General features: G+C 44.0%; 1 protein-coding gene across 2 annotated transcripts in view; it reads left to right on the top strand.

Annotated features, from left to right (window-relative positions):
- LOC142585869 (uncharacterized) overlaps positions 1–20,048 on the top strand; it is a 41,659-nt gene that overhangs the window by 2,592 nt on the left and 19,019 nt on the right. Inside the window, exons 2-3 of one of the 2 annotated variants that reach the window (XM_075696941.1) lie at positions 3,515–3,904; positions 18,544–18,860. In XM_075696941.1, the coding sequence (XP_075553056.1) occupies positions 3,524–3,904; positions 18,544–18,860 (698 nt within the window). In that variant the 5' untranslated portion in view covers positions 3,515–3,523. The remainder of the gene's footprint in view (positions 1–3,514; positions 3,905–18,543; positions 18,861–20,048) is intronic. The other variant, XM_075696939.1, reaches the window with a different exon arrangement.

The following is a 20,048-nucleotide window of genomic DNA, read 5'->3' as shown; positions in this document are numbered from 1 at the left end:
GAATTCTTAAGCTACGAATTCAGCACTGCAAACGTCTGTCGGCTGCATCGCAGGCTTCCCAGTCTGCATACTTTCACCATCCATTCCATGTTAAGACATGCCTGCTAGCAAACTTATATGTTCCTTGGCGGCTCAAATTGTGCACTAAGGTATGCAACATAAGTTGTTGCTTTTAAGTTTGTTTAATTGTATGTGGGAAAGATATTGTAGGACTGGAGTACTGGCAACAGATGCGAAAATGCGCCCGATTTTGCAGAGGTATCATGCAGAGGCTGCAGATAATCTGTGAAGCATTTCTCATTTGCTGCTCTGCAACACCACAGTCTACGAACATTTAAAATACCGTATTTACTCGAATCTAGGCCGACCTCGATTCTGAGCCGACCCCCTAAAGTCCAAAGCAAATATATATATATATATATATATATATATATATATATATATATATATATATATATATATAAGAAAGCGAGGACAGCGTTCACAAAATGCAAACAGCATTTATTAAATCCGAACGTGCAGAGCTCATTCAACGTCGTCATCGCTGCTAGACTCGCCGCTGTGTTCCTTGTCACTGTCACCGTCAAACAGTGCACTATCTTCGGTACCATCAAGCGCATTAGTTATGCTGCACTTTCTAAAGGCGTGCATGATCAAAGTACCTGGGATGTCGTCCCACGCTGCAGCTACCCAGCCCGCCAGCTGCGATAGCGATGCACGTCTGATGCGGCCCGCTGCCGTTAGCATGTGGTCTTCGTCAGTCAACCAGTCCATGTAATATTTCCACAGACCATCCTTGAAAGGTTTGTTGATGCAGACATCAAGTGGCTGCAACTGGCCCGTCATGCCGCCTGGTATGACAGCGAGGTCCCTGTTCGCTAAGGCGAGCGTAGCCTTCACGTTGTCGGTCAAGTGCCCACGGTAAGAATCGACGATAAGGAGCGAGTTCTTTGTCAAAAAGGCTCCTGCATGCTGTCACCACACAATCTTAACCCACTTTTCCACCATCGCACCCGTCGTCGACCCATTCTCATTTGCCAGCACAATGACATTTCTTGGGAAAGTTTCTCGAGCAGGCAGTGTCTTCCTTTTAAATATCATATAAGGAGGGAGTTTATGTCGATCAGCTGTGCACCACAGCGTCACAGTTGCGCGTTGCTTCTTGTAGACCGCAGAGCGCACCTTCACCTCCTTGGCACCCTTTTCATTCACGGTGTACACCACTGGCATATCAAAATACACAGCCATCTGGTCGGCGTTGCCGATTTGCCCAACGTTGTAGCCTGCTGCTTCTCTCTTTCGCAGCACGTAGCACTGAAAAGCTATCAGCTTTTCTTTGAAATCGCTTGGCAGCTTCTGGGTGATTCAAGTGCGACGTCGGAGGCTGAAGCCGAAGTGCTTCATGAATTTCTGAAGCCAGCCCCGGCTGGCTTTGAAATCCTTTGGCGTAGGCCTCACTCCCTCGAAAGTTCCCTAGCTTTTGCTTGGAGCACTTCTGTTGTCACTGGAAAGGCAGCTGCTCTCTGCGTCCAAACAAAGTCAGCCAAAACTGTCCACTTCGTGGTGACGGCCTTTCTTTCGTCCGCTAAATGCCATCCTCGTTGCGGGACACGAAAAAAGCTGTTGTCGCTGTCCCCTCCAACGACGGACGTCTTTCTCATCGACGCCGAAGTCCCGTCCGGCTTGAAGGTTCGACGATGCCTCTGCGGCTATCACAACTTTTCGCTTGAAAGCGGTGGCATCTCCTGCTTGGTGCCATCGCGATAACACCACGCCGCACACCGATACGGCCGACACGACACAGATCAAAATGGCGACCTCGCTTGTGTACGGTTGGCTTCTGGCACGGCTAGTAACGGCTGCGATACTGACTTTTCTAGATGGCGCTAGCTATGCACCATATTTAGCAGTTTCAATGAAAAACTGGCACGTTTTTTAGAATCCTCGAATCTAAGCCGACCCTAGAGTATGGAATATGATTATTTGAAAAAGAACTATCGGCCTAGATTCGAATAAATACGGTATATTTTGCTTCGTGCAAAATAAATGTTCGGTTAGAAGGCAGCGTTGTTTGTCTCTTCCTTGACCTTTTTCTTGCGCTGTTTTTGTCTTTAGCACCACCTGTATACCGTACAAGTGATGAAAATTACTTTGGAACCAATGGCATCTCATGTAGTCTGTGTTGCTTTCAAGGGACCGTGACACACCTTTTTAACTAATTGTAGAGTGACATCACTATAAAATTACATTGCCTCATGAATCTCCTGCCACAAAATTTTTTCGACTACTTCAAGTACAAGTGAAGTTAGATGTAGTTATTGGACCGACTAGGTTGCTTTCCGTCTCCTTTCATTTCCACTAGCGCGCTGGAAGCTACACAGGGGAGACAGCAAGGAGGCACAAGGGAGCAATGATCCTTCGGCCCTACTCAAAGGCTGAACACAAGATGGCTCGTGGCAGCCACAGTATCTACGCTTTTCCTCTCCGATACCACTCGCAGCAGACATAGCAATGTGCAACTGTCGTGTTTAGACCTCCACTGCAAAGATTTTAAAATTGAAGACATGTATTTTTCATTTATTTAACTTAAATGAGCAAAAATTGTATTACTGAGAATGTTCTTGGTGATCACGAAATCAGCCAACAGCTATTGTGGGTCCAGCTGCTTGTAATGACATTGCATGACAACATAGCAGAAGCATGAGCTAGCGATTTTTCTCTACTTTTGACGCAAGATTGTCAATTCCTTGCTGCATACAGTGCAACAATATTTGGCTCGCATGTTTACAGGAGCGTCATTAATATCTTGCCATCGCTTTCTTACTATATTCAAGAAGTGTTTCATGGCCCCTTTAAGACATTCAGCTCTGTCAGCCGATCAGTCTTCCAGTGCAGCTCAAGCATATGCATTATTTTTTGCTACGTCCATTTCTATATAATCTAGCACATGCCTATTTGCACAAGCTTCTGTTGCCCGGCAATATTATGAAGATATCGTTCAGAAAATATTGTTCGTTATACCTGCACTCAATATTATCTTCCATTTCTTTACCATGCTCTATTTCTGCTGTATACTTATATTGTCTTGTATAGTTTTCCATTTCTGCTATTTTAGTCATTGCATGCTGTCTTGTTGCTGCATGTATTTATTGATGAGTTTTGGTAATGTGATTAATAACCTACCTATTTCTCATCATGTACCTTGTACACCCATGAGCAAAAGTATATGTACCACAGCCTCACTGAAAGAACTGTATTTGTAATTTAGACACACATCCTGAAATTGACTACTACACTGGAAATTTTGCAGTGTCAAGTTTTAACTTCATTGAAGTGTGCAATTAATGATCAGTTTCATTGCAGAATCCATCGTCTGTTTACTTTGCTCATTTGTGTACATGTGCCCCGAGGAGGCTGCCCTGACAAATTTTTTGCATGACATTACCTTCTGTGCAACTTCTACATCATGTTATTGTTTGTTACTGACCTGCAATCAATTTTGCTCGTTTATAAGCAGATCAGCATGGCCAAGGCAAGTAATCCTGATGACCTTGAGATGATGCTTCAGCAGTGTTTCAACATTTGTATCACCCGCCAAGAATTGGAGGCCCCTACTACAGCCGTGGTGACCCGTGTGCTACGTGGAGCCTTTGAAACATTTGGCTTGAATGAGGTGGCTCTGGAAGTGCCTTGCTCTATACTGCCCAGTGAAGCCATGCACATCGAGGGCTCGGTGTCTCTGTCCCATTACCTGAAGCTGATGCAAACAGTCTTTGGGCTTCTGGGTGTCAACGACGTGGGTCTGCAGGACCTTACCAATCCAAAGCCCAAACGCACTCGTCGGCTTTTCAAGATCCTCGTCAATAATTTGCTCTACACTACCAGCGTCTTCACCAAGTACACGGTTAGAGTCCTTCTCTACACCATTGCTAAATCTTGTGCCTCTAGCGGCTGTTGTTGGAAAGAGCATCAGTAGTGTAGAATGCTATGCCATAATAATCGAACCCCATTAAGTGGAATCCAACATGAGAAACTTTCATGATATCTGATTGTTAGCTAATATAGTTAAACCTCGTTATAGTGAGCTTCGCTATAACCAAATGCTTAATATCGGAAAGTAACATATAAATGGTGCGCAAAATGTGTGTACGTGCCTTGATCTACGGGAGGTAACTGGTTAATTAGTAACTTTAGTGGGCATGTTCGTCTTTCGTCGCGCAGCCAGCTTAAAAGTAGTAACATTTCAGTAACTGAGGACTTCTCGCCTGCGACAAGGCTTGCTCGAAAAAAGCTTCTCGAATTTGGTAAAAACCAGCCTAATTCGCCCTCATTTAAACTATGTTTTAACAAGCTTTTCATTGATAAACAATGTTTTATGTATGATTCAACAACTGACAGCGTTAAGCAAGTTAAAAGTAGTGTTCCAGATCATGCAAGCGCACCTGACAATCTGCGTCATCATCCTGCTACATAGCAATGCGCAAAGGGCAATGGCGTATCTTTAACACCACAAGTCCCCGTGCTTGTTGCAAATGCTAGAAGTGTGTTTCGCAAACGCGTGGAACTAGAATCGCTCATCGATAGCTGTAATGCTGGTATCATTGCATTAACAGAAACGTGGCTACAACCCCATGTGCAAGATTGTGAAATTTTTTACTTGTCTCGATTTCGTACCTTCCGTTGCGATCGCACTAATCGCAAAGGCGGAGGCGTACTACTCGCTATTTCAAAATCCCTGCAAGGTCATCAAGTCCACTTATACTGTAACCTGGAAGTTGTGTGCGCGTGCATTGATATCGGTTACCGTAAAATTACGATTGTTGTCTGCTACCGCGCTCCATCCTACCCATCCACTTTCACCGCTGAGCTTCACGGTGTGCTTAACACCCTTACTTTGCGGCATCCTTCGAACCCCATTATATTATTGGGGGATTTCAACTTCCCCAACATATGCAGGACTACTGAACCTCCGCACTGTTATCCATTTTCTTCGCAAAGTGATGACTTTCTTGATCTCTGCTCTTTGTTTTCCGTAACACAATTAGTATTAGAACCAACGAGGATCTCGGAAAGCGCTGCTAACCTACTTCACTTAATATTATGCTCTCATCCTGACATAGTTACCAATGTTTCATGCTTACCGGGCTTATGCGATCACCTGGGTCTTTCTTTCAACATATTATCTCCTGTGATAAAACCAATTGTTGAAAAAAAAATAATTTACCACTACGATGGGGCAAACTTTGACGATACTAATATTCATCTAGCTAATTTTCTTGATCCTTTCCTAAGCCAATTTGATGATCGCACGGTTGATGAGAACTGGACCATTTTCAAAAATAAGATACATGAGCTCACCGACAAGTTTATTCCATCAAGCGTAATATCCTGCAACGTTAAGAAACCCTGGTTCAATTCCAAGTTAAAAAGGCTTTCAAACCGAAAAAAACGACTGTATCGAATAGCCAACAAAAGTTCACTGGCATCGAAATGGGACGCTTATAAGGAGGCAAACAGTACTTACACAGAAGCTATAAAACTTGCCAAAAAGACATTCCAAGTACACACTTTGCCCACAATGCTTGCGAATGACCCTAAAAAGTTTGTCGTGTTATTAACCCTTCCAAAGATAATTCAATCACGTTGATTGATTCCAATGGTTCACCGGTACCCGAAGATGTATGTCCCCATATCCTTAACTCTGTGATCTGTAACAACTTTATCGTATGTAGTAACCCTGTGCTTCCAACTCTCGAGTCTTGCAATTACCCACCTATGGACTTTATTATCATTGAACCTCTTAGGATCGAAAATGTAATTAAAGGTCTCAAGTTGTCATAAAGTCCTGGTGCTGATTTGGTTAATGCGAAATTCCTGAAAAATACTTTTGTTTATTCATCTGTTCTGCTTTCGAAAATTTTTCAGCAATCCTTAGATACCCATCGGCTACCTGCAGATTGGAAGGTCGGGAAGGTGGTCCCACTTCATAAGTCCGGTAGCAAACATTCGCAACTCAACTACCGCCCCATTTCCCTCACAAGCATTCCTTGCAAGGTTCTTGAACATATTCTGTACTCGCATTTAGCAAAGCACTTACACAATAATTCATTTTTTACAAAAGCACAACATGGTTTCCGAAGAAACTTGTCATGTGAAACCCAACTTCTTTCTTTTACTCACAGCCTTCATCTTATTTTCGACAAAGGTTCTTTCGCAGACTGTGTTTTCTTTGATTTCGCCAAGGCCTTCGACAAAGTGTGTCATAAATTACTTCTATTTAAACTTAGTAAACTTAATCTTGATCTCACCTGTTTGCATGGCTTGAACATTTTCTCTTTAATCGGTCGCAGTATGTTGTGTTAAAAAATCATATGTCCCCATCTAATCCTGTAGACTCTGGTGTGCCCCAAGGATCAGTTATAGGCCCTCTTCTTTTTTTAATTTACATTAACGATTTACCCAATGACGTTTGTTCTAATATTTACCTTTTCGCAGATGACTGTGTTATCCTCCGTGACATCTTGGGCAAATCTGATCACAAATTCTTACAAGACGATATAAACGCTATCTCTAACTGGTGTGACGTATAGTTAATGCAACTTAACGTAAGTAAATGTAAATGTATGCGTGTAACTCGCTGCCATATTCCTCCACCGAACTATTACCTTAATGATACTCCCCTGGAGGTCGTAGCCTCCTATAAATACCTAGGCGTCCACATAACCTCGTCACTTTCCTGGTCGTTGCACATTGACAACGTAATTAGCAATACTAATCGCATCCTAGGTTATCTTCGCCAAAACATTTCTTCTGCTCCTACATCATTAAAATTAATTCTATACAAAACGCTTAAGAGGAAGCTTTAGCTCGGGCCCAACTCCTACGCGGCCTATTCAAATACATGTAAAACGCAAAAACCTTTTTATGACATAACCCCTGGACCGATTTTGATGAAATTTGTTGCATTTGAAAGAGAAAGTTAAATTCTAGTGACTGCTGGAAGCGGAATTTCGATTTAGGACTTGAATTTTTTTAGAACGATTTTCAAATATTTGACCGTTTGAAAAAAATAGAAGCACGAAGTTTACAAATTCATAGCTCTGCATTAAGAACAGATAACGCGGTTCTGTAAATGGCATCCATTAGATCATTCAAAGCGGACAAATTCAATATGTCATTTTACATCCTACGTGAATTTGTTACGTTGGTTACAATGGTTTTGCAAAAGTTGTATTTCCCTATAATTAAATATATTTATATTTATGTGTAACATATCAATTTTGTCCGCTTTAAACGTACTATTAGATGCAATTCACAGAATTGTATTATCATTCTTAGTGGTTGGGTTACAGAGTTGTAAACTTGATAGTTTCGTTTTTTGAAAATTTACAATTTTTGCCAATTTTTAAGAAAACATTGACGACCTAACTCAAAAATTGGAAACCAACAGTCACTAGATTTTAGGTTTGTCTTTTAAATGCAACAAACCTCGTCAAATTTGGTGTAGTGGTTGCCGAGAAAAACGAATTCTCCTTTTACATGTATTTATATAGGAGCACTCGAGCTAAAGCTTCCTCTTAATAGGAGTGAAATGGAGTACGCCTCATCCATCTGGGACCCGCACCTCGAAACCCTTACTCAATCACTTGAACTAATCCAAAACAATGCTGTACGTTTCATTCATAGCAATTACAGCTGTACATCAAGCATAACTGCCATGAAAAACTCTCTGCTGCTTGCTCCTCTCTCAGCCCGGCGTAAGTGCTTTTGCCTTGCTTTATTTCATAAACTATATTTCCACAATTCGTACCTACGCGATAATCTAATATCACCTCCTACCTACATTTCCTCTTGCATCGACCATAGCCATAAGGTTGGAATCATTCAGTGCCGCACCAGAACCTGTAACGAATCATTCATTCCTAGGACTTCTCAGGAATGGAACCACCTTCCCGGCGCAGTTGTCGCAATCAAGGACAACTCAGTTTCGTTCGGCCTTATCAGACATCATTACTCCCGGATGCAATTAACTAATCACATTTGTTGTTTATTGCTGCTTTGTTTATTTACTTTTGTATGTTTTTTTTTTACCCGCTCCCCTCTGTAATACTTCGGTCTTGAGGGTACAATAATATAAATAAATAAATAAATAAATGTTCTTGCAAGAATTGAAACTGGGCAGTTAGTACTGTTTCTTAAATGCTGACGTTAGAAACAATTTAGACTTACTTTGATCTAAGCATGTTATATCAATGTCTGATTGTACAGGCACTCACACAAGGCCATCCTTGTGTATAGTATTTGGAAGTTGTACTGTGGGGACCAAATGGATTTGCCCTAGTTGGCATTTGGCTTGTGCACTCATAATTGTACTTTTGAGTTGTGACCCGGTTCTGGGGTTCCTGTTTATGACTCGGATGCCACTCAGAGGGTTGCTTGCTTATGCCACTGGGGCACCTAAAACACGATAGCTGGTCTGCGCTATACCAGGATGTCGCACTAAGCTGGCTGAGCGGAACCACTCCATTGTGCGTATCTATTGCCGAGAGGTGCCTGTTGGTGTGGAGATGAGGTCAGGAGGTTTATATGAAAGGAAAACTGGCTCCAGATAAGGGAGCACACTACATGTCTGAGCACACAGTTCAGCGCACATGTTAGCACCAAAGGTGATCGCTTTTCAAACAATCATTTTCTCTAGGTAACTGTGCGAGGGAACCTGACGACTGTGTCTCGGCCAATCATAATGATGGAACTGTTCAAAAATCCCACCTATGGTTGCACCACCATGCTGAACACTGCCTCTGATGTCCAGCCTTTGAAGCAAGGATGAGGCAACCGGGAAACGGATTCACTATCCTTCCACGAAAGTCATCGACACTGCTTCCTTGCTCTCCGTGATGGTCAGCTTGTGACTGTCAGCTTGTGACTCGTGAGGCTGGCCTTCGTGGTCGTTACCGCTTCCACGGATGGTGGCAGTTGTCGCCTCGAAGCGAGCTTCTTTGTTTGCATGTTACAGTCAGTGTTGGGCGCCCTCGCCTTCTAGGCGGACGCTCATGAAGGGGCTGCCTTGTTGGGAGTGCCTAAAGAATGTACAAGGCCGTTTTGGGATGTAACAGAGCCTGCCTTTACCCTCATATGCCCCTCCTTGAAAACTCCTTATTTTGGAAAAAGATATGCCTACAACCACCATCAAGCAGGCATGTTTAAACTACCATTACCATCGTGGAGCTAGACAACGGCAGACCAAACCGCTACACTACTTTTGTTGTTTTGCTACTAGTTGGTTCACACCACAGCAGTCGTGCTCTAAAGCCCTACACTCAAAAAATGCCCGACAATGTTTCAGCCATTCAGCTTTAAAGGGACTAACATCTGACCAGAATGTGTTGCGAGACGTTGATGGAAATGAAGTGACCGTGATTTATAGTGATAGGATCCATCATGCTGTTAAGGAATAAAGTAGGAATTATAATGTTAAATTGTCAAAGAAAGTCTCAAAAACCAGTAAGTGGCGCGGCCTGGCGGCAGGGCCGGATTAAGAAAAATGGGGGCCCTAGGCTAATGCGCATGCAGGCCCCCTTTCCCTATACTGACCCCTACCTCCTCCCCCTCACCCCCCCCCTGTCACCTGCTACACTACTGGAAACATGCCATGTTTCATGTTAATTCCATCAAATTAGAAAGAACGAAGTGCGATCAACGGGACTATTATTATTGTTATTATTATGAGGAAAACAACAAAACTTGCTTGAAATGCGTGCTGTTGTAAACACCAACACATATGTTCACTTTGTGATTAATCTGCATTCTGTTTTCAGCAAAAGCTAGGCTTTAAGGAAAAGTTTAGTGCACTCAAGACAAACAAGAACGTAGAAAAGACAACACAGCTCAGATGTCGATCCTTCTGAAGCTAGGCTTTGTTTGCATCACTAAGTTTAATCCCGTAAGGAGACACAATGTTGTATCCAAAACATTCTTTATTAAAATTCAAGCATCAGACTGCAGTAATCGTTATACACGTTACTGTATAAATATGCAATAGATATATGCAATACTTAAGGCAATACAAACACCATAAAAATGCACTAGAATAAAGATGAAAATTACCAACTGTAACTACAAAACATTATTTGAAAATATTTTTGTTAAATGTAAGACAAGCAAGGACACCAAATAAACGTGGCACTATAAAAAAAATAGTTCTTTATAAGCATGCTAAATATCACAAGAAGAACAAACAAGAGACGAACAACAAAGATTTGCATATCTTAAAGGGACACTAAAGCGAAACAATAAATCAGTTTAGACTAATTAAGCATTAGAGAACCCTGCAGGCAGTTATTTAAAAAAAAAAAATAGTTTGATTATTAGACGAGAAAGTGAAGGTCCAAGTATCAGTATTTGAATTTCGCGCCGATACATCAGTGTGATATAAGGGATTCCAAAGTATGTTTTCGCATTTGGGCCGCGTTGGCTGAATAAAGGCTCCCGAAACTTGCCATGTTTAATATTTGGTTCCTTTAGAACACAATGTTGTCAATCTGTACCGCTATACATAATTAGTAGGCCCTAGAAGATGCCATCAAAATCCAAGACGTCACAGCCCCCAGATGCGGGAACTTAAGTAGGCGTCGCCACCCGCATTTCGTTCTTGCGCTTTTTCTGGCTTGCCAAACGTCTTATCGTTGTAAGAGTGGTGCTTTTGGTGTTGTAGCACGGTAACTTACTGATGCAGAAGAAATAATTTTTCTCTTTAGTGTCCCTTTAGATTACACTGCTCAGCGTTTCATTGGCAATGTGGAGGCTGGGAGGCGACACAACGAACTTATTGGAACTATTCATGTATAGCATAAACAGTCCTCTTTTATAATGGCATCTTTCACGCCTTCGCTTTGGCGAAATCAGATATAGTCTGTTCGAAGGATAGATCGCGGAGGAGGTCACTTTCAATGGACATGATAGCAAGCGAGTTCATCTTGCCGTCAAGGAGGCTCGAACGAAGGTGATTTTTTATCAGCGACAACTTGGAAAACGATCGTTCAGTCTCACAGTTTGCCACGGGTATGCTTTAGTACATTCACAAAGCAATAGAAAGGTTCGGAAACGCATCAGTAAACTTTCTTTCGTGCAGCAACTTCATTATTCCCAGGGGACTCGTGTCCTGGCAACAGAGTTGTGCAGAAAGTTAGCAAACTGAATGATTTCAGCGGAAAATGCTGGATCCAAATCATTTTTGTAGGTTTTCACCAACTTCTCAGCCTGCTGTGCCAGAGAGGCCTCGCTCCCAACTTCTGTCTGCAATTTTAAGAATCCGAACTTTTCGCAGAGTTCAGTGCAGGCAGCCTTTCGCACTCACAAAGCAGAGCCTAGACTGTCAAGTACAACATTGTAGGTCTCTACGATAAACTTTTTTCTACCTTGTAGCGCACTATCGCTTTTTCCGTCCGGGTGCTTACTCAAAATGATGCGTTTGCCCTTATCCTGATAACATTGATTGGTAATTAGCGTTCATGCTCTCTCTTCGAAGGTATCAAAGAGAGGTCGCAAAGAATTAACAAAGCCTTCTAGAGAGCTCAGCAGGTCTACAGCAGTTGAAATGTCTTGGCCTGGTTTCTGAAGTGCAATGCTCGTTTTGTCAAAGCGCTTCAAGATTTCACTCCAGAAAATCGCCGTGAATACAGTCTCTAGTTTTGTCATTTTCTTGGAGAGAGCGCGCTTCATTCCTAGTGTCACCATTTCCTTCCTCGTTCTTTGATATAGCTTAGAGGCAAGACAAGACTGCATTGAAATTTTTCAGAATGGCCTTACATGATACAGTGTGTCTTGACCACCTGGTCTCAGAGAGACTTTTCAAAACAAGCTGCTGGCCAGTTCCACCCATGCTGTCCAAAAGATACCTCCATCATTTAGACGAGAAGAAAGGGGGTTAACTGAGGGGCCCAATTTTTATTAGTCATATCATGAGAAGCCAACAAACGCTGACACCAAGGAAAACATAGGGGAAATTACTTGTGCTTAATAAATGAAGTAAAGAAACGATACATTAATCGAAATTAAAGCGGATGAAAAAACAACTTACCGCAGGTAGGAACCGAACCCACAACCTTCACATTTCACATGTGATGCTGCAGGTGAGGCAGCAAAGAAGACATACAGTCTCTGAATTACAGTGAAAAATTTGACTGCCTCAAGGCAACTTTCAACGCTACATGCACCAACTAAGTTCAGTGAATGACCAGCACACAGGACGTAGACTGCCAATTCGTTCAGGTGTTTGATTTGAGCTTGCAGTCCTTGTATTTTCCTGACATATTAGTCGCATTATCATAAGCTTGGCCTCTACGGTCATCAATTGAGATGCCATTGGTCGTCAAGAGGGACATCACGGTATCGACAAGATACAAGCCGGTATGCGATTCAATTGGAACAAATCCAAGAAAGTGTTCGTACAGTTTCCCATTTAAATAGTATCGTAAAACAACTGACAGATGATTAACGTAAGTAAGGTCTGGAGTCGAATCAACAATTAAAGAGAAGCATTTTGCGTGTTTCACTTCGTCAATGAGACGTTCCTTGACAGCCTTTGCCATATGCTCGTTAAATTCATCACAAATGGTTTTTGACAGATAGGATGGGTGACCTTTTCCTTTGTTCCCGTAGCATTTGGTCTGCTCCTCCAGAAAGGAATCAAACTTGGCAATGGCCTCAAGCGCTGCTATATAATTGCGATTTCTCGGTGAACCAAAAATCTTCTTTATGTCCCTAAACGCTAGGTTGCGCTCAGCTAGAAGCTTAACTACAACTACTACGCGCTTCAACACCTCTGTCCAGTAAGCGGTCTCAGTGACAAGATGCTTAACCAGCTCCTTGTCAATTGTGCTGCTCGAGTTAGAGCAGGCGAGCCATGCTGCCACGTAGTTCCGGCGCTCTACGCTATTTTCATGTGCACAAACCTTTTCTTCTGCTCTTTTCCAATCAGAAAAGCCGTGCGTGGTGAAAGCACTCAGGTTGCTTGAAATTGAAAATAGTTTGCACATGAAACAGTAAACGGAACCTTTGGACTCCGAGTACATTAACCAGTGTCGCTCGTACGCCTCCCCATTTACAGCCTTTCACATGAAAAGATGAGGTTACATATAGCGTTTCCGAGTTTTGTATTGCCTTTCGGAAGCCTGAAAGTTTTCTGCTTATTTTGAAAATAAAATGGCCCTTTCTCAAGGCATACACTCCGAAAGCTGTCAGTAATAACGCCCGGCCACTTAGCAGGGTCACTTCGGAGAATCTCGCAACGTACCTCTTGCTGCGAGGGTGTCTGTACTTTTCTGTTGCCACAACGAGAAGCCGCCTCCTTCGTCCTCTCGAGGCACACTTTGTGGGTGGGAACATGATTATTTGAAGCCAAATTAACAGGAAACAAGTGAGTTGGTTCTTGAGTGTTGTTTCCTGGCGCTCATCAGTAGAAGGAGGCTCATCGGGGAGGTTTGGCACCTGTTGATCAGCAGTAGTAGAAATCGGGCGGGGTGGACCGGACACCTGGAGCTCTGTGGCAGGAGCCCGGCCGAGTAGCATAGACGTTGCTGACTCAGGAACACAGGGTGTCCACGAACCGGGAAAACCAGGAATTCTCAGGAATTTTGAGTTTGTGCCTCTATCAGGGAAAATTAGCTGTAATTTTATTGAAAGGGTCGAAAATCGAGGTAATGCTGGCTCGAGTATAGACAGGAATCGTAATGAATCGTCTTTGACTCCCTGTCGTCGGCTGGAGGAGTTGCCAGTGTAGTCAATGACTGACTTCCCGGATTCCCGATAATTCGGTGGGCTTCACGGCACCGCCAGCACGTGTCCCATAGAGTAAATGTATCAGAACGTCTGAAATTTTAGGACGCAAGAACTCTTCACCGTCCGATTTTCCGGACGTTTTGCCGTGACCGCAGATCCGAAACGGCATTCATCCTAGCCACCACCGCTGCCATTTGATTACCTCGCCGCCTCGAACCGGCGCTCTCGCACACAGATCCGCTGGCAGCCGTAGCCACTACTGCGGCAACGTTAGGCCTAACTGCTTCGACATTCGCTATGAAGCGTCTTGCCGTTGGGTGCCGTGTTTTTTTTTTATTGCAAGAACTCGCTGCTGTCAGCAATGGCACGGACTCTTTGTGGTCCTCGCGATTGGCTTAGAAGCTTGGAAAGCACGGTGCATTGCATAAAGCCGGTTCCAGAAAGTCAGCTTCGCCTCAACACAGAAATGTTGCTTGGTGAAGCATACGCAAAAGTATTGCAGTGAAGCATAACAAGCGTGGGAAGGTCCTATTGCCACGGGACACAGTAGGTATTCGTTAATTATACACGCGTGCGCCCAGTATTTCCTGTAACAGTACGAGCACCGATATGCCGAATACGTGTACCTACAGGCCTTCAGAGCGTTTTCGAATGTGCCTATGGTGGTTTGAGCCCCTAGGGGCAGTAAATGACATGCATTTATTTTTTCCGGCTGGCCAATTTTTCGGACGTTTTCGCGGCCCCTAGGGAGTTCGAAAAATCAGACGTGGACTGTGCAACTGACCAAGAAGATGCTTCAAGTTGTCTCTGCGGGGCGAACGAGTGGCGGAAGGAGGACAAGAATAGAAAGGAACTACGCATTGAGGAATGAATGGGAAAGGAAGCGTACTGCCGCCGTTTTGAAGGAGCTTGAGCTCAAAAAACAGTGTTGGCTGATGCCGAGATGCAGGTGTCCTTCATCCAAACCAAAATAAACTCTTTAAAGCAGTGAAACGCAGCACTAAGGTGTCGTGCCCGGGCTGCGAGGATGTCAGGACAGTTGAGGTTGACTTACGAGCTGTTGAGAGAGAATCTCAATTGGTGTCAAAGTTCGGGCTTCATACCACTGAGCTTGCTATCAGTTGATAAAAATAGTTCATATTCCAAAATATTTACTTCTGTATGCATCTCCTTTTCATTTGTATTTGAGAATGTCAGACTCCATTTGCAATTTTTCTTTTAAGACATTTTATCTGCTGCGATTTTTTAACCCCTCCCTTCCATTCTTTTTGTATAACACAAACACTACTCCTTGGTATTCAAATCGGATTCAATCGTTCTTTTTTTTTAAATTTTTTATATGCTTATTAGAGAGTGACAGCATTGGGCGATATGGTTTCAGGCCATCTTGACATAACACATAGTTCTGCATCACTCAGGGAATTGTGCAAAGGCACCCAGGGAAAACCTGGAAAACTCAGGGAATTTGGAAATGTCAATTTGGTAGACACCCTGGGAACAGGACAGGGCTCGGTTAGCGTCGGTTGCTCAGAAAGCGTCGGTTGCCCGAGGTTGGCACCATTTTCACAGGATCCCGACAACCAAGATGAGTCAAACCTTGCTTCTTGCCAGGAAACCATGGTGATGGAGTTGGCAAGTCCTCCACAGAAGCACAGTCGGTACTGTTGGGAGTTTGACACGGACTCTGGGTAGAGCGATCATACTGCTCCGCGGAAGCTGCATTCAGTAGGTACTTTGTCATCTTTGGTAGCTTCTTTTCATGCTCTTCTCTTTCTAACTTCGCCTTTCGTTTAGACACACCACTTTGATGCTTCCGACCGAGCATTTTCGCATCAATGGATGCTATTTAATTGTTCACCGGGCACTTGGTCAGTCCGACACGACCGCAAATGTCCAACGGTGGCCGTCCCGATGACTGGCGCACACTGCTTGGATGGTCCGTGGCTGGCCGAGAGTGGTGCGTCCCTCGGAAGCTTCTCAGCGGCCGGGCTTATGCAAGCTTAACCGGCGGCTCGGGGCTGAATCGCTGCCCGTGATCAACTTACCTTTATAGACGTGGGCCGCGTCTGTCTGCTACTAGCGCCAAAGCAGGCGTTCACATACGCATAGATTTCCTTGTACGAATTCCCTCCTTCTCCATACCAACTCACTCCTTCTCCCGTTCTGGTCTCGTCTTCCTATTGGCTAGGAGCAATCGTCTCTTCTGGGAGGTTCTCGATTTTTCTTTCGCCCCATCGACGCCGAGCGCGAGATCGAAGGGGAGACGGCGACTCCTAGCGCGGGCGAAGTTATGCGCCCTCCGTCACCTCTGAGTCATCTTTTTCTACTTATTGCTGGAAAGTTCGGCGGCCAGTCTGACCTACTTTTTCCGTCGAGCGCGCACGAGGGTGTGCAGCCACTACGCAGGAATGGGCCCAGGAGACAGGCCTTTGTGTCCAGCTCTCCAACTTCCCGCTTCACTCTTCCACAACCCTAGCCCGTACAGTGAACATTCAATGCCCCACTGCACATGACAAAAGCACGTGTGACGTCTTCTTTCCTTTCCTGCCTAGACTCTGGCGTCAGACTCATCATCGTCTGCTATCGGACTCATCCTCCCCCGCCCAAATTACCATCACGGTAAAGAAAAGTCGAATGGGAGGCACTGTTGGGTACTGCAGCACATCCTTTCTATGAGGACAGCGGCGGAACTATTTGCGAGGTGGAGGGTGGCGTGGTGGTGACGAGGGGCAAGGGAGATTTAGGTCCTCACCCACATTACATGTTTTAGATGTTTCCCCCTTGCCCCTCCTCTCCAGGCAGCACTAGACGGACGGACTGACAGGAAATCACGAAAACTCTTCTAAGCAAACACACCTCGCTTCGTAAGAAAGAGGGCCCCGCCGGGGTGGCGGGCGATTTCTGTTTTTGCAGCTTGACAAGCTCTCCACAAATGATCAGGCTAAACGCATGCTGTTACATTAGGCGGGGGGCCCCATCTGCTCGTTCTGGTTTTCTCGCTACATACATGTTGCTTGAAGTTCCATTTCCCATGGTTCCATATAAGCAGGTTAGAATGAATGGGCCCCTTTCTCCTACTGTCCAAGGTGAGACCCTGGGCTGATCGCCCCCCCCCCCCCTCTTAATCCAGCACTGCCTGGTGGTGAAATCTTGGTACTTCGTATGTGGTATATGAGATTACTGTACTTAAGTTGGCTGTTAATAAGTGCAGCATACTTACTGCTTAAAGTTGCTGTTCGTATATTATTAGACACTTGCGCTTCATTTTATGCATACTACAAAGTAAATAAAATCCATGCTAACGAGCAGCACACGTCCCACAATGCATGGCGGCGCACATGATGAGTTTGCGAGTAAGTGCACAGAGTTGTGTGGTCTCTCCGTGAGATACAAAATGCCATCGGCTAGTTGCGCCGTAACTGGGTGCCAGCACTACTATATTAGCAAGTATCATTTTGCTTACGAGAACTTAACTTGGCTTGGCTAAACACTCTTGACTGGTTAATGACCAAAGCAGTTAGATAGGAAATCACGAAAAGAGGTAGCTATTAGTGTAGAAATAATTTAACCATTTGGAAAACATGAATCGCAGGAATATCGGCTTAATAAAGAAAATAATACTTTCTCACAGCTACGGTCGCACTTATTTTCTGCCTTCCACCAATGCCGGCGCATAATTGCTGTCGCACCCACCTATCGCTGTTTTCACCATGTTTCCAATGAAGACGATATCCTCACTGCAGATAAAATTCTGATAATGATTGTTCCATGGCATTTTCCGCATTACTTCATGAAGACAATCTGACCAGTGGACTTTCTATTATAATAAAAAAAAATTGGTACAATGAATATTGGTTGTCAGTCCCTTTAATGTAAAGAATATGTTTGCCTAAAGCCATACACTGCGAGCCATCATGCTAGAAGCTGATTGTCATTTTTACAAAGGTAAAGTCAACTTTGAAAAGCCACTTGAAAAGCTTGAAGAATGTGCTACTGAGCAACTGCTTAGCTGCGAGAAGTTGCAGTTAAGAAGGTAGTTTCACTATCTTCTAGGGTATGTGTACGGATAAGGCTTGTTTCTTTCTACTGAAATTTGGCCTTTGTCATTCTTGAATTGTCCTTGTATTTTGAGTCAGCTGTTATGTAGAAATCCTGATTCTGCCAGTATGTTGTATTTTATCCTACATTGATCATGTTCAGAAATGTATTGTCTTTACGTGCTCACTTAGCAGGTCCAGGTCTGCAAATTTTTGACTGAAGAATAGATGTTCTTAGCAGAGAACACTATCGCCAATTTTTTTGCCAGTGGCTGTGCGACCTGCTTCTGAGTGAAAAAAAAAATGCTTTATGGTGACTTGTGCTCTGGTTTTAGAGTTCATGCATTATCATTTCTGCTTTCGTTTTCTTCCGGGTATCTACACATAAAGCAGTGTTCCCTGCCTGTGGTTTTAGCACTCTTTGTCACTGACCATCTTTATGTTCAAGATATGCCATGTTTACTTGCATCTTGGAGAGCCTCAATTCAGAAAATAGTTTTCTCTGTGAACTTACCTTGTATATTAGAGCAGTTTTGTTTTAGATCCTGTATTTCAGTTTTGGATCATTTAAATGCATATGTGGTCTTTGAGTTAGGCTTGGCAAGAGCTGACTATAAGGTGGGCTCAGTGTTTTAGATCATCTTTGCTTAATCGTCAGTTTGAGTCAGTAGTGTTCTAATTTGCACATCAGAACTGTCACTGAGCCTTCTATAATGTTCATTGCTAGGCAAAGCTAAAGCAGCAGCTGGATGCCAAGGCTGAGGGAGAACATGCCCTAAGCATGCTCAATGCAACGACAGCGAAGGCCAACAAGCTGGCAACTCAGCTCCACAATGGTGGTGAGCAGCAACAGGCAATTGCTGATGAGCTTGCAGCCTGCGAGAAAACACTGGCTGCCTACGACTTGAAGAAAACTGACATCATGTCACACTACAAGCAGCTCAAGATGACCCTGTGTGCCTCCGCTGAGACAGTGCAGAAGGCAGAGTTGGACATTGTCAACCTCAAGGAAACCCTGGAGGAAAGACGGGCTGCAGTGTGCAAGTAAGTAGGCATCCGCTCTATACAGCACAAGAGGGTGTGCCTATACTTAAATGTTGGTACTGCAGAAGATTGTGCATAAAGTGTGCTGGTACACTTCAGCACAGATGACCAGTTGTGCTGCAGAAGGTCACTATAGTGACCACATGTACAGTTGGCCACAAGTTTACAGCACATGAGGTTGCAAAAAAGCAGATTTTTCTTCAAGTTCAATTCGTCTACAGCAGTTTTTGTGACCTACATAAACAATCCATTTATTTAAAAGTGCCATGCTCACAAGGCATAAATTCGTGTGTCTCTGAACCCTAGTCTTGTAAACTTTTGTGGCCAATTGTATGCAAAAGCTGTCAGTAGAAGTAGTTTCATAAACAGCTGAGAACTGCTTCCAACTAGATTGCAACAAGGTTCAAACTTGCAAGGGATAGAAAGTCAACATGCTAAGCAGGAAAGCAGGGAACCACAAAGTGAGTTTCACGAATTAGAACTCTGAATGTTGCCCTGCTCGCTCCACAAGTGTCGGGCAGCACAGCTGCCACGAATGGAGACACTTGTTGAGTTTGGCAGTAGCTAGTGCATCTGCTGTGCAGCAGACGTCACACCAGGCCCCGTTACAGCTGCTGCTACCAGCCACGCTTAGTCTAGGTTCATTTTATTCACCTGCACTCTTTGAACTAGTTCTGGAGGAGCTTTGCTTCGCTATTCATTTCACTAGATCAGCATGGTAAAATTTCCACATTGTGGGGTCTTAAACATGCTCTTGGGACAGAGGAACGACAACACAGTGGTACAAACAATCAAAAGGGCATTTATTGTGCCTTTTATGCAAAAAGCCAATTACAACAAATCTATCATGCTGATGAGTGCTGACAAATCAAGAAAGTTCGACTCACCGCGCCAGGATATCGAGCAAATATGTTCACCCCGATGCTGAGCACCAATGCCTAATCGTTCACAAGTACAGTCACACAAATGATGGCACGTCCGAACAATCATGTTCATCCATTCCTGTCCAACTGTGAGTCCTTGCATGGGACTGTTCCACAAGACATCCCAATGGGCGTGCGAGACATCCGTGCACCCAGCCGACATCAATCCAAAGCACAAGAGGCTACTCCCTTTTGTGTCCTACTAACCCCGCTGTTAGGCAGCATTAGCAACAAAACACTCGTGCCATTTCTCCAACTATTCTGC

This window comes from Dermacentor variabilis, chromosome 6 (assembly GCF_050947875.1).
Source record: "Dermacentor variabilis isolate Ectoservices chromosome 6, ASM5094787v1, whole genome shotgun sequence".
Lineage (NCBI taxonomy): Eukaryota > Metazoa > Arthropoda > Arachnida > Ixodida > Ixodidae > Dermacentor > Dermacentor variabilis.
This window is presented reverse-complemented; position numbering and strand designations above follow the sequence as displayed.